Source organism: Mustelus asterias, chromosome 6 (genome assembly GCF_964213995.1).
Source record: "Mustelus asterias chromosome 6, sMusAst1.hap1.1, whole genome shotgun sequence".
Lineage (NCBI taxonomy): Eukaryota > Metazoa > Chordata > Chondrichthyes > Carcharhiniformes > Triakidae > Mustelus > Mustelus asterias.
The window spans coordinates 107,586,916-107,602,794 of record NC_135806.1 but is presented as its reverse complement, the minus strand read 5'-3'; the positions used below and the strand labels follow the sequence as shown (position 1 = coordinate 107,602,794).

The 15,879-nt window shown below is 42.8% G+C and overlaps 1 protein-coding gene across 1 annotated transcript in view; it reads right to left on the bottom strand.

The window, feature by feature from the left end:
- mccc2 (methylcrotonyl-CoA carboxylase subunit 2) overlaps positions 1-15,879 on the bottom strand; it is a 77,892-nt gene extending 62,013 nt beyond the window's left edge. The window contains exons 1-3 of the mRNA XM_078214887.1: positions 15,634-15,879; positions 7,182-7,248; positions 3,493-3,577 (exon numbers count right to left, since the gene is read on the bottom strand). Of these exons, the coding sequence (XP_078071013.1) occupies positions 3,493-3,577; positions 7,182-7,248; positions 15,634-15,771 (290 nt within the window). The 5' untranslated portion in view covers positions 15,772-15,879. The remainder of the gene's footprint in view (positions 1-3,492; positions 3,578-7,181; positions 7,249-15,633) is intronic.

Genomic DNA, 15,879 nt, shown 5'->3' with positions numbered 1-15,879 from the left:
CCACACTGCGAGCCCGACTGACCATCTTAAATTGGTTATCAGCATAATTCTTCGCACACTGAGGATTAGTTAGCAAATGTTGTCCAATCACAGAATCACACATAATGTTGAACACTTATGTTTTGAGTTTTAATGCCAATGCAATACAAGGTTTATAGGCCATATGTCCCATCATTGGTGGATCATATCAAACAACATGCCCAGACCACACCCAACCAACCCATAGAACATAGAACAGTACAGCATAGAACAGGCCCTTCGGCCAACGATGTTGTGCCGAGCTTTATCTGAAACCAAGATCAAGCTATCCCACTCCCTATCATCCTGGTGTGCTCCATGTGCCTATCCAATAACCGCTTAAATGTTCCTAAAGTGTCTGACTCCACTATCACTGCAGGCAATCCATTGCACACCCCAACCACTCTCTGCATAAAGAACCTACCTCTGATATCCTTCCTGTATCTCCCACCACGAACCCTATAGTTATGCCCCCTTGTAATAGCTCCATCCACCCGAGGAAATAGTCTTTGAACGTTCACTCTATCTATCCCCTTCATCATTTTATAAACCTCTATTAAGTCTCCCCTCAGCCTCCTCTGCTCCAGAGAGAACAGCCCTAGCTCCTGCAACCTTTCCTCATAAGACCTACCCTCCAAACCAGGCAGCATCCTGGTAAAGCTCCTCTGCACTCTTTCCAGCGCTTCCACATCCTTCCTATAGTGAGGTGACCAGAACTGCACACAATACTCCAAATGTGGTCTCACCAAGGTCCTGTACAGTTGCAGCATAACCCCACGGCTCTTAAACTCCAACCCCCTGTTAATAAAAGCTAACACACTATAGGCCTTCTTCACAGCTCTATCCACTTGAGTGGCAACCTTTAGAGATCTGTGGATATGAACCCCAAGATCTCTCTGTTCCTCCACAGTCTTCAGAACCCTACCTTTGACCCTGTAATCCACATTTAAATTAGTCCTACCAAAATGAATCACCTCACATTTATGCTTGCAAAGCTCAGAACACAGTATCTAACAATAGATATGATTCCGCGATTGGACAACATTTGCTAAATAATCCTCAGTGTGCTAAGAATTACACTGAAAACCAGATGAAACGTATTATGAGGATCTCACATACATGCTCATACTGATTTGGAATTCTTGGCATGATTTTTTACTTTTTAAATAAAATTCTTGTGATCTGGGTGATATTGGCAAGGCCACGTTAATTGTGCATCCCTGATTACCCTGAAGAGGTGATCCTTCTCTGTGTATGCTGGAGTCTTTGTGGTGGTGCTGTTCCTATCATAGTAGGGATAGTGACCCAGCGATAATATCCTGATATGAATGTTGCCAATACATCCATTAAATTTTCTTACAATTGATCTTAGTTTATAACTGGGTGATTTGTTGGTCATACAAATGTTAGGGTCCTAATCTATGACACAGGGTTGAATGTTAGTATCAGCATTGGGAAACTAATGTCAGAGTCATTTCTGGGTTGTGAATCCTGTTTGAGTCATCAATGTGCTTTCTGGTTGAATTTTACAAGCAGCAGCCAATTAGTAGATCGCTTTCATATTCATCGTCCAATTAGGAACAAAGGACAGGTTTGGGAGACAGCACAGTCCACGATAAGGGGGGACAGCGGTCTTACTGTGTGACCAGTGGTAGCGCTGCTGAAGCGTAAATAGCAAAAGCAGCAGCAAAGCACTGAAGTTGCCATCAGTGTCACGGGTAATAAGCAGTTCCAAAGAAGTCATATTTGACTCAAAATTTTAACTCTGCTTCACTCCCAACAGATGCTGCCAGACCTGCTGAGTTTTTTCTGTTTTTATTTCATTGCAGTGTTAATGTAAACCTACTTGTGATACTAATAAACAAACTTAAACTTAAGGTTTCCAGCACCCGCAGTACTTTGCTTTTATATCAATATTCAGGGAGTGGTTGACATCTGTTTAGACCCATGACGGTCAGAGACATCCATTACCTGGAACTGCACACTCAATGGCATGACTGTGACATTGGAAGACAGCAGCTTTGCCATTTTTTGTAAGAAACATTTATATTTCTTTCAACTGTAATGTAGCCTTGACCTCCTACTGTGCAGCCACCTCTGCTCACTTGTCGGGAGTGGGAAATCTGTACAACACCAGCAGAAAGGTTGCCAACATCTGAACCAACCAACCGTCCCTGGGAAAATTGGACGAAGGTAGGAATTCATCGGCATATCAGTCTGCCACCTCTCTTTCAGAATTTGCTTGATGCCAGCTCCCTCTCCACAAGACCTGCATGCGCTTGAGAAAATTCAGCCATGGTGCTTAACAGAATTGCATGTAGGGAGTAGACACCCTTCCTTTAAGACATTAGGAAACTAATTGGGCTTTTATGACAATCTCGAAGCCTTCAGAGTTATTTTTCTAATGTTAACCCATAATTACCATATTTATTGAATTAATTTTGACAATGTGCCATGGAGCTCATAGCTACTTGGTAGTTTGTCTAGTACCATGTTGTCTGCCCACCTCTCCTGTTGCTGACCCCAATAAATCACCGTGGGTTAGTCTCATTTCCATACATATGGCAGGCTCACAGTGAGATTCCTGTGGGGACCCGGCCTGGATCGGAACAAAGAAAATTATCGCCTGAAATTAAGGACCAACTCGTGAAAATAATTTAAAATTCCCACACTATAGGAATGCAACTGGTCGCCTTGCAAACAACTGCACACTTCCTGGGGATCTTTGAAGTTATAGATTCCCTCACATCCATTGTAGCAACCTGAACTTCAGTAGTATGCTTCTATGCAAAATGAGGGCAGCAAAAATAAAATTTTTAACATAAGACATGATGTTATTGTTAATCCTAATGGTGAATGTATCATTCTATATCTAGGAAACCTTACTTTAAAAGTTCACTAAAACATGTGAAAAGGGAGCAGAAACCCTTGTTACATCATCAGAGAGATATTCCATTTGTTAATCCCTAGAAATTTAGAGACAGTTTTAAAATAAAGAAAAAGACTTGCATTTATATAGCACCTTTCATGACCATGGGATGTCCCAAAACGCATTACAGCCTGCATTACATTAATCCTAGAACACTGCACCAACTCAGTCAATGTGGACTTATAAGAAAGCTGTTTTTATTTAATTTGATTACAATCAATAAAAAAGTTAGATCATTAATTTGTTTGTTATCAGAATCTGAATAAATAAAGGTTCCTTTGAGTATTGTTTTGTAAAGGGACTGTTATTCCTACAGGTTATTTTCTCTGCTAGTTCAATATACACTACAACTGTAATGCTGTCAATTCAACTGTAAACTGTAAGCTTACTGTAAACTGTAAGCTTCACTTCAGCCTTCAACTGTAATGCTGTCAATTCCATTCACCCTTCGACTGTTGAAAGTTCAAAAGATAATCCTAGGTCTTTGACAGGATTTTTATTTTTATACTTTCACACAGCTAGTTGAGCACTGCTGGTTTACTCACCCTGGATCTAGCAGTCGGTCAATACGCTCTCTAGGGAGTAACTTCCCTCTGGATGTATGACGCTGCCGGGCTTTTTCTCCTCCCCCTAAGTTATAACAAAAGCAAGTTAAAAACTCTTGCCTGGATGTATTCAAGTTAAATTTACAAGTCTTGGACAATAACAAGCTTACTATAGACCTTTTAATTGGTAATGCTGATGCAATTGTGAAAATTCGAGTTATTCTCATTTGCCACTAACTTTGGATGCCCTTTCGGCATAAAACTATAGGACATGCCAGATAAAAACTGCAGCTTCTAATCTGCTCTGGATACCACCAAATCTATTCATCAGTGGTACAATGGTTCAAACTTTACTTTAACTGGGAATATTAGACTTGCTTCTGCTCAGTTACTTTCTAGAAGCTTCTGTAATTGTCAAACAACGCAGCTGGGACCTGTGCGAACAAGAAAGCAACTTTGTGAATAAAAGCAAAATATTTCAGATGTTGGAAATCTGAAATTAACATAAAACGTTGAAACAACGCGGCAGGTGTGGCAGCATCTGAGCAGAGAGAAACAGAGTTAAAATTTCAAATCAGTAGGAATGTTCTTCAGCGCTATGTGGGGGAGAAATGTGAAGGAGTTTATGCTGGTGGAGCAGGTAGAGCAAATAGAATCAGGGATATGTGAGAGTTCAGGGGAGATTTGACAAAGATGGCATGGGCACCAGACGAAGGGATTGTTGGTGGTAGTATTATAGACCAATGAAAGGTCTGATAGTGACATAAAGCTACAATAGCAGAATGTGTTAATAGCAGAACAAGGATTGCTATTTATGTCAGGAACTTCACACTGCTGATTTGAATGGGGAGACAGATGGTGAGATGTTGTTTTCTCCCTGTTGTGGCAGAGGAGCAGTAAGAAGTCTCACAACACCAGGTTAAAGTCCAACAGGTTTATTTGGAATCACGAGCTTTTGGAGCACAGCTCCTTCCTCAGGTGAGTCAAAAGCTTGTCCAAAAGAACTGGAACACTGAGTAATGGATTTATAAGTTCAGCACAAAAGACAAACAGAGCAATCATCAGCCCTAATTAAAACCAGACGAGAGGGAAAAACCTATGAGCGAAGTAAAAAATTATTCTGATATAAAATATTTGAAAGGAGACAACAAATTAGAGAAAGTCCTAACAAACAAAGCATGATAGCAGTTTGTGACAACAAACCTCAATTCAGACAGGGATTAAGTTAACCTCATACCCAAGTGAGATCAACAAGAAGTTTACAGATTACAATACCTCACCTTACAATTCAGAGTCCAAGGTCATTCCTTCAGCAACATCTCACATCCCATTAAGCACGATCACTGGAGTCTCCTGACCACCCACCACCCCTCCCCTACCAAAGTACTCTACGGTTCATTATAATGTTGCGATCCTCATAGAGACCGATAACTACTAAAAATAAATTTGAACTGCCAGCTAGCAGCGAAAAGGATAACACAACAAGATTTCATGTTGTAAGATGTTTACTGTAACAAACAGACTAAACACACTGACTAAACACTACTTTTGTAGGCAACTTACACCTTAAACTACAAACAGAACTTTCAACACAACAAAGTGGCCCTTTTAAGTACACATTCAAATCCATCAGAATCTGATCAAAATAATTCTTAGTTCCTGAGGGTTTGCTTCTTTTCATTTCCTTTCTCAGTCTGGTAACCTCTAACCCCAGAGATTAGAGGTTAACTCCTTCATGGTGAGAGTATTACTGGAAGTTCTCACTCTATAGAAAGCCAGGTGAATCTTCCAGCCTAATTTCAACTCCTCAAGAATTTGGTCTTTTCAATCCAAGCACAAGCTTACTCGATTCCAACGTGGTGAACCATCTCTTGCTGCTCCCTCTCTCTCCAAAGTTTATTAGTACATGTAGACTTACATCAACACTGCAATGAAGTTACTGTGAAAATCCCCTAGTCGCCGCACTGTGGCACCTGTTTGGGTACACTGAGGGAGAATTTAGCATGGCCAATGCATCTAACTAACACGGACTGTTGAGACTTTGGACTGTGAGAGGAAACCGGAGCACCCAGAGGAAACTCACGCAGACACAGTGAGAACGTGCAAACTCTGCACAGTGACCCAAGCCAGGAATCAAACCCAGGTTCCTGGAGCTGCGAGGCAGTAGTGCTAACCACTGTGCCACCATGCCACCCACCCCTGGACCCTGTCAGGCTAATTGTGTCTGTTTTATTCAGTGATATTTTAGGAAAGCCTGTAGCCTAATATCACAATGGTTTCCTCTGTACCATTAACATCTCAAAGCCCATCACCATGGCAATGTGAATCACACGGGCTTTGTACCAGGTAGCAATGCTGATTAACTACCCTTGAGATGCCAATTCTCCATTACCTTGGAAGTAAATGGACAGTTTAAAGCATAACCCAGTTTAGAATGTGACATTCTCAATAGTTTTCTGGAACTTTGGAGACTCTCAGACTATCCACTGGTAAAGCACACAGACCTCTGCCATTGTCTCCAAATGTAAACAGTCTGGACCCCCTTTAATCTCTAACAATCAAACCACCTCGGCCTTGCTGACAGACAGACCTCTGGACAGGTTACATGACCCTCTTCATTTTACAGTCCCAAAATATAACTATTGTAAACCTCAGAACTGCAACAGTAACGACAGCTCATTGTTTCACCATATGAAAGTGCCATATAACAAAACTGTACAATCATATCACAAAATGCAGGTAAGCATTTAAAATAACAAAAAGGCTCAACCACAGAATTACTAGCAATGCATCATTTGTACAATGCATCTAGTTCTACATTACAGCATCAGATTTACATGCTGAGGTTCTGGAGTGAGGCATGAATCAACAACCTGATTCAAAGGAGATTGCTACCAACTCAACCACACTAAACATTATCTCTGTCGCCACATAAATGTGTATGCAATATTATATGTCAAATTCAAACTATCTGTCAAACTCCGGCTCGATGACAGAGGCCAGAAAGTTGTGATTTTGTTTGTTCTCTGCTATTTAATTAAAGATGGAATTGCAACTGAAGTGTTCTAATGTGGAGAAATCTGGAATTTACTTGGTGTATCAATCGTATTTGTACAAATAATTGCAATTTGTTATTAGCATTTATACCACAGGCAGGGCATCATAGATGAATGGTTGGTGAGTAAAAAGTTAAATTCAGCATTCAGAAAGAACAAACTAGCATTTATATCAACATCATTACAACAAAGCAACGCACTTAATTTAATTTAATTTTTTAGGGTGTATTGTTATGTCGCCAAATATAGTAACCAATTTATATTTATCAAGGTCCCACAAACAGCAAACAAGGTGAATGACCAATCTATCCCTTTTTGGTCATGTTGCTTAATGGAGAAGTTTTGGCAAGACATTGACAGAGTGTCAAAGGATCTTTCTTCCAAACACATAGACAGAATCTCAGCTTAATGCTTCACCTGAAAGATAGTGCCTCTGATGATGCAGTGCACCCTCAGTACTAAACTACTGTAAACTCAAATAATGTGGTGGAGTGCAACTTGAACCCACAAGTTGCCAATATCTGAGCCTTAAACATTATTTATTTTAGTGAAAATGTTGACATAGGCGCAAAAAAGTAGGAAAGTAATCAATAATAAGGCAGTTTAACATCATTGTTTTTCTCAAATACTTACCCAATCTGATTCTCTCTGCTCGCTCGTTCAATTCTGCAACTAATATCTTCATTTGTTCATAATTTTCCTTGAAGATAAACAAAGATTTCATGAGACACTGCTTTATTAATTTGGATTTCCAATTTCTCTCCACTCCTTTCAAAATAATTTACATCTACAACATTCAATTCTAGCCAGGTGATAGGGTAAAGAAGAAAGAGGTTATTCACATTAATCAGATCAGTATAAATGGATTTATGAATCAAAAACAGGACGCTTGAAGCATAGTGGGTTTCGCAGCACCCATACAGAGAACAGAATGTATCCATTTCAATTCTGAAGAAGGATATGCAACCCAAAACATAGACTCTTCTCCACAGTTGCTGACTGACCTTTTGTGTGTTCAGCGACACAATGGTTAGCACTGCTGCCTCACAGCGGCAGGGACCTAGGTTCGATTTCGGCCTTGGGTGACTGCGTGTGTGGAGCTTGCACATTCTCCTGTGTCTGTGTGGGTTTCCTCCCACAGTCCAAAGATGTGCAGGTTAGGTGGATTGGCCATGGTAAATGCATGGATTACGGGGATAGGGAGCAGGGGAGAGCCTGGTTGGATGCTCTGTTGGAGGGTCGGTGCAGACTCAATGGGCCAGATGGCCTCCTCCTGCACTGTAGGGATTCTACGTTTCTATGTGTTTTCTGATTTCCAGCTTCTAAAGGATTTTGCTTATTTGCTGAGTGGGCAAAATAGACACAGTAAACTACAGGTCCATTAGTCCTCCATCCATTCCATGTATAGAAACCCTACAGTGCAGAAGGAGGCCATTCGGCCCATCGAGTCTGCACCGACCACAATCCCACCCAGGCCCTACATATTTACCCGCTAATCCCGCTAACCTACGCATCTCAGGACTCTAAGGGGCAATTTTTAACCTGGCCAATCAACCTAACCTGCACATCTTTGGACTGTGGGAGGAAACCGGAGCACCCGGAGGAAACCCACGCAGACACGAGGAGAACGTGCAAACTCCACACAGACAGTGACCCGAACCGGGAATCGAACCCGGGACCCTGGAGCTGTGAAGCAGCAGTGCTAACCACTGTGCTACCGTAAAATCAGGAGTAAGCTTTAGGATCATTAATACAATAAGAACCTAGTAAACTGCAGTCACTATGGATTCAGAAGAAGGTCCTGTCTGACCAGCCTGCTCGGTTTTTGACAAAGTGTCATCCCAAGTGGATTACAGAAATTCCCAAGATATAGAATAAGATGTTCCATATAACGGGGCGGCACGGTAGCACAGTGGTTAGCACTGCTGCTTCACAGCTCCAGGGTCCCGGGTTCGATTCCCGGCTCGGGTCACTGTCTGTGTGGAGTTTGCACATTCTCCTCGTGTCTGCGTGGGTTTCCTCCGGGTGCTCCGGTTTCCTCCCACAGTCCAAAGATGTGCGGGTTAGAGGGATTAGTGGGTAAAATATGTGGGGGTAGGGCCTGGGTGGGATTGTGGTCGGTGCAGACTCGATGGGCCGAATGGCCTCCTTCTGCACTGTAGGGATTCTATGAAGATTCTATGAAGATAACAGTCATTTAGCTCAACTAAATCTAAGAGTGTACAACAATAGATAACTTTTATGTAGACAATTGTAAAGTACTAGGGTAAAACATAAGCCCCATATAACTAATGATGAAGTTAAAAGTGATCTCACACTCATAGTAGACTTGAAGCTCAACAGAATGATGAAATACATAGCCAAAACCTATTCTATAAACCAAGGCCATTTTGACATTTGAGTGACTAATGGATGGAGTACAGGGGCAGAGGAGCTACCAGCAAGGTGAATTCAGGGGAACAGGGGATATAATTCTACACTTATGACTGGCTGATCTTTTCAGTTGCTTGTGACAGTGGTCAGAGTGCACAGGGTTATAAAATCTTTAGAAAGGAGAGAGAAATTGGCAAAGGGGTAGCAGCAATGTTGAGAAGACACCAGCACAGGATTTTAAAGAGACGATATAAGTAAGAGTAAGCAGGCAATAAAAACTCAATGGGTAGAATTGAGGAATAGAAATAGAGACAAAACGTTGGTGAGAGTTATCTACAGACCTGATAGTAGTGAATAAGTAGCAGGATGCTTGTTGCAAAACAAGAGTGATTATAATGGAGATGTTAATCTTCACGTCAACTGAAAGAAGCTGAACAGCAAATCCATAAAACAGCAAGTTTCTTGAGACAATTTTCAGAAACGATATGTTCTTGAACCAAAAGAGTACAGGCCACAATAGATTTAATTATGGGTAATGAAGCAGAATTAATCAATCACCTCAAGATAAGGGAACACTTTTAACGACCACTGTTAAAGTGGCACGGTGGTTAGCACTGCTGCCTCACAGTGCCAGGGATCCGGGTTCAATTCCAGCCTTGGGTGACTGTCTGTGTGGAGTTTGCACATTCTCCCAGTGTCTGTGTGGGTTTCGTCCGGTGCTCCGGTTTCCTCCCACAGTCCAAAGATGTGCGGGTTAGGTGGATTGGCCATGCTAAATTGCCTCTTAATGTCAGGGGTTTAGAAGTGTAAATACGTGGGGTTATGGGGATAGGGCCTAGATGGGATTGTGATCGGTGCAGACTCGATGGGCTGAAGGGCCTCCTTCTGCACTGGAGGGATTCTATGTAACATGACTGAATTTGACATTAGCTTTGAGGAGGAAGAGATTTCAGAACAAGAGACAAATGGTTCTTCTGTAATATCTCTCTTCCATCTTAAACCCTTTTTGTTATGTCCCATACATTTATTGTCTCAAAGCAAAAACCCTATTTCCACACACTGGGCCATCTGTCTCTTGTCCTTAAAGTTGCTACAACTTGTTGCAATCTCTCCCAGCTACAGTATAATATCCAACACATTTTCCTTCTCTTTAGTTATGATAAAAAGGCAAATGGATTTGAAACATTGACTCTGTTTTCTCTCCCTATGGATGCTGCCGGACCTGCTGAGATTTTCAACGTTCTCTGTTCTTGTTTCAGCTAGAAGTCTCACAACACCAGGTTTAATTCCAACAGGTTTATTTGGTAGCAAATACCATAAGCTTTCGGAGCACTGCTCCTTCGTCAGATGGAGTGGAAATGTGCTCTCAAACAGTGCAAACAGACACAAAATCAAGTTGCAGAATACTGATTAGAATGCGAATCCTACAGCCAGCCAGGTCTTAAAGGTACAGACAATGTGGGTGGAGGGAACATTAAACGGCATCTCCACATCTTGTTTCAGCTGCCAGCATCCACAGTGTTTTGCTTAATTTAGAGCAACAATCTGGCACAAAATTAATTAGCATTTAGTAAAATATCAGCTAATAAATGATCTCCCACTCACCTGACGAAGGAGCAGCACTCCGAAAGCTAGTGGCGTTTGCTACCAAATAAACCTGTTGGACTTTAACCTGGTGTTGTTAGACTCCTTACTTTATTAATAATGTCATACTGTACAGAAGTTATACAACACTGGTTCGACTTCAGCTGGAGTATATTGTTCACTACACTTGAGGAAGGATGTCATGGTCTTGGAACTGATGCGCAAGAGATGTACTGGAACATTACCAGGATGAGGGACCTCATTATGTGGAGACTAGAGAAGCGGGGCTTGTTCTCCTTCAAATATAGAAATCTAAGAGGGGCTTTGATAAGAGGTGTTCAAAATGATGAATGGTTTTGACAGAGAAAATAAGGAGAATGTTTTGTACAGCAAAAGAATCCGTAATCTGAGGATTCAGATTTAAGCTGAACCATGGGGACATGATAAAACTTCTTATAAAAAACAAAGCAAATTGTTGTGACCACAGTGGAAAATACAGAAAGCATACCCAGCATTCCAGATTTCCAGCATCCACAAAGTTTTGCTTTTATTTAAAGGCAAATGGAATGTTGGTCTTGAGTATAAAAGTATTGAAGTCTTTCTACGGCTGTACAGAGCACTGGTGAGGCTATAACTTAAGAACTGTGTACAATTTTGGTTTCCTTACTTGAGGGGGGATTTATCTGCAATGGAAGCATTTCAGAGAAGGTTACTAGGCTTATTCCTGGGATGAAGGGGCTGTTTTATGTAGAAGGCTTGACCAGGTTGGGCCTACAGTCATTGGAGTTTAAAAGAATGAGAAGTGATCTTACTGAAACATATAAGTTTCAAAGGGGCTTGACAGAATAGATGCTGGGAGGATATTTCCTTTTGTAGGGGAATCTAAAACTAGGGAACATTTTAAAAGTAAGGAATCTCCCATTTAGGATGGAAATGACACAATATTTCTTTTCCCAGATGGTCACTAATTTTTGTACTCTTTGCCACAGAAAGCAGTGGAGCATTGATAACTGAATGCATTCAAGGCTGAGTTAGTCAGATCGACAAAGGAGTCAACAGTTATGGAGGACAGACAGAAAAGTGGAGTTAAGGCCACAATAAGGTCTTATCAAATGGTGCAGCAAACTCAATGAATTGAATGTTCTACTCCTGCTCCTATTCCTTATAAAAATGAAATGTCTGAAAGGGTGATGGAAGCTAAGTGAACAGTAACATCCAAAGGAGAACTGAATAAATATTTGGAAGGGAAAAAGGTGCAGGCCTACAGGGCAAGAGCTGAAGAGTGAAACTAGTTAGATCAGTCTGCCAAACTGCCGGCACAAATAGCCTCTTTCTATGCCACATGATTTTACGACTATGATCAGAGTCTTGGTACTGCAGCAGCAAAGATTCAAACTTGTATCAGTAACACATATAAACATGGAGCCAAATGGCAGATCCCTTTTTAAGTCATTTAGAAACATAGAATCCCTACAGTGCAGAAGGAGATCATTCGGCCCATCGAGTCTGCACCGATAACAATCCCACCTAGGACCTACCCTCGTAACCCCACATATTTATTCTGCTAATCATGCCTCACAAATTTAGAACATAGAACATAGAACAGTACAGCACAGAACAGGCCCTTCGGCCCACAATGTTGTGCCGAGCTTTATCTGAAACCAAGATCAAGCTATCCCACTCCCTATCATCCTGGTGTGCTCCATGTGCCTATCCAATAACCGCTTAAATGTTCCTCAAGTGTCTGACTCCACTATCACTGCAGGCAGTCCATTCCACACCCCAACCACTCTCTGCGTAAAGAACCTACCTCTGATATCCGTCCCGTATCTCCCACCACGAACCCTATAGTTATGCCCCCTTGTAATAGCTCCATCCACCCGAGGAAATAGTCTTTGAACGTTCACTCTATCTATCCCCTTCATCATTTTATACACCTCTATTAAGTCTCCCCTCAGCCTCCTCCGCTCCAGAGAGAACAGCCCTAGCTCCCTCAACCTTTCCTCATAAGACCTACCCTCCAAACCAGGCAGCATCCTGGTAAATCTCCTCTGCACTCTTTCCAGCGCTTCCACATCCTTCTTATAGTGAGGTGACCAGAACTGCACACAATATTCCAAATGTGGTCTCACCAAGGTCCTGTACAGTTGCAGCATAACCCCACGGCTCTTAAACTCCAACCCCCTGTTAATAAAAGCTAACACACTATAGGCCTTCTTCACAGCTCTATCCACTTGAGTGGCAACCTTTAGAGATCTGTGGATATGGACCCCAAGATCTCTCTGTTCCTCCACAGTCTTCAGAACCCTACCTTTGACCCTGTAATCCACATTTAAATTAGTCCTACCAAAATGAATCACCTCACATTTATCAGGGTTAAACTCCATTTGCCATTTTTCAGCCCAGCTTTGCATCCTATCTATGTCTCTTTGCAGCCTACAACAGCCCTCCACCTCATCCACTACTCCACCAATCTTGGTGTCATCAGCAAATTTACTGATCCACCCTTCAGCCCCCTCCTCTAAGTCATTAATAAAAATCACAAAGAGCAGAGGACCAAGCACTGATCCCTGCGGCACACCGCTAGCAACCTGCCTCCAATCCAAAAATTTTCCATCGACCACCACCCTCTGTCTTCGGTCAGACAGCCAGTTACCTATCCAATCGGCCAACTTTCCCTCTATCCCACACCTCCTCACTTTCATCATAAGCCGACCATGGTGGACCTTATCAAACGCCTTACTAAAATCCATGTATATGACATCAACTGCCCTACCTTCATCAACACACTCAGTTGAGTTTTTTGAGGAGGTGACAAAAACGATTGACGAGGGAAGGGCCGTGGATGTCGTCTATATGGATTTTAGTAAAGCGTTTGACAAGGTCCCTCATGGCAGGCTGGTGCAAAAGGTTAAATCTCACGGGATAAAAGGCGAGCTAGCTAGATGGGTGGAGAACTGGCTTAGCCATAGAAGACAGAGGGTAGCAGTGGAGGGGTCTTTTTCCAGTTGGAGGTCTGTGACTAGTGGTGTTGCGCAGGGCTCTGTACTGGGACCTCTGCTGTTTGTGATATATATAAATGATTTGGAGGAAGATGTAGCTAGTCTGATCAGTAAGATTGCGGACGACACAAAGATTGCTGGAGTTGCGGATAGTGATGAACATTGTCAGAGAAGACAGCAGGACATAGATAGGCTGGAACATTGGGCGGAGAAATGGCAGATGGAATTTAATCCAGATAAATGCGAAGTGATGCAGTTCGGCAGATCTAATGTAAGGGGGAGCTATACAATAAATGGCAGAACCATCAGGAGTATAGACACACAGAGGGGCCTGGGTGTACAAGTCCACAGATCCTTAAAGGTGGCAGCACAGGTGGAGAGGGTGGTGAAGAAGGCATATGGCATGCTTGCCTTTATTGGACGGGGCATAGAATATAAAAGTTGGCATATGATGTTGCAACTGTCTCGAACGATGGGTAGGCCACATTTGGAATACTGCGTCCAGTTTTGGTCGCCACACTACCAGAAGGACCTGGAGGGTTTGGAGAGAGTACAGAGGAGGTTTACCAGGATGTTGCCTGGTATGGAGGGTCTTAGCTTTGAGGAGAGATTAGGTAAACTGGGGTTGTTCTCCCTGGAAAGACGGAGGATGAGGGGCGACCTAATAGAGGTGTATAAAATTATGAAGGGCATAGATAGAGTGAACAGTGGGAAGCTTTTTCCCAGGTCGGAGGTGACGAACACAGGGGTCACGGGTTCAAGGTGAGGGGGGCAAGGTTCAACACAGATGTCAGGGGGACGTATTTTACACAGAGGGTGGTGGGGGCCTGGAATGCACTGCCAAGCAAGGTGATTGAGGCGGACACGTTGGGATAAGACTTATCTAGATAACCACATGAACAGACTGGGAATAGAGGGATATAGAATAGAATGGTCTAGTGGGCACATGAGCGGCGCAGGCTTGGAGGGCCGAAGGGCCTGTTCCTGTGCTGTATTGTTCTTTGTTCTAATCTCTCTAACCTACGCACCCCAGGAGACAAAGGGGCAATTTAGCATGCCAAAGAACCTAACCCGCACATCTTTTGTTTGAACATCAGTCAGTTGACGGGGCCTGCATTTTCATTTAGTTTTGCAAGTTTTGTTTTAAAGGCATTTCATGACAGTTGTCACATAGGACTACATAACTCAAACAGTGCCATTTTGAAGTAGAAAGTTAGCATTTCTTTTATATTTTCAAATTTATTTTATTTAAAATATTATTTAATTTACCAAATTGGAATTTAGCAAAATAAAAGTATTCAGCTTGTAGGGTGTGAAGTTTTAATGACTTGGATGGTCAGGGAATGATGTGGAGATGCCGGCGTTGTGTAGACACAGTAAGAAGTTTAACAACACCAGGTTACCAAATAAACCTGTTGGACTTTAACCTGGTGCTGTTAAACTTCTTACTGGTCAGGGAATGCCAGAGGTTGCAAACCATAGGATCACAGTTGAGAGGATGAGTCCACAGCAACCAAGAGGGTTTGGGATGAAATGTATAGCAAGCGAGGGGTTTAGCTAACAGTTTTGGCAAACAGGATTGTGGCAGGCAGGAAAGGCAGCAAGCAGGACCTAAGTAGAAAGTTAGCATTTATTTTATATTTTCAAATTTATTTTATTTAAAAGTATTATTTAATTTACCAATTAAATAAAGTTAAAGGTGTAAAGTTGTAATGTTTTGATGACAACGGTCCTGCAGAACCCACCTACAGCTTTTAGGTTGGTTGTATTGGGAAAATCTGATGTGCTGAAAGTCATTATTTCACTTAGAGTTGCTGTTTTCAGGGACGCAACATTAAGAGAGGAGTTAGTGTACACGTTCAAGGTCTTCAGAAAGGGTCACCAGAAACTTATGACCTGGGCTTCTCCTAAATGTCAACAAATATACCATTTCTAGAAGTCATGCAACCTGTGCTGAGTTTTATATCGGTGCTGTCACAGCCACAAGTGGCATATCTTTCCCTGCACGGTTCAGTGCCCTTCGTGCGGGTCCATACTGCCCACAGTGGACAGAGACTGCCCTCCCTCTCTCTCTTTCCCTCCGGTTGAAGTTTGCAGGCGAGTCCGGGGCTCCAGGCGCGGCCTACCTGGAACAGGGCCGAGTTGGTCTCGGGCTCCGAGCCCACCGTCGCCACTTTGTCCCCGTGGTAACCGCGAGGCGCCCGAGCAGCAAGCCCGGCGCGCGCTCCGGACAGGCAGAGCCGCAGCTTCCCCGCGTGCAACATCTTGCAGCCGGCCGCAGCTGCTCACCTCCTGTGTGTGTGTGCACAAGCCCGGCTCTCTGCACCAACAACCCCGGGGGAGGGACTCCTGCTCCCACTCCACCAGTGGAT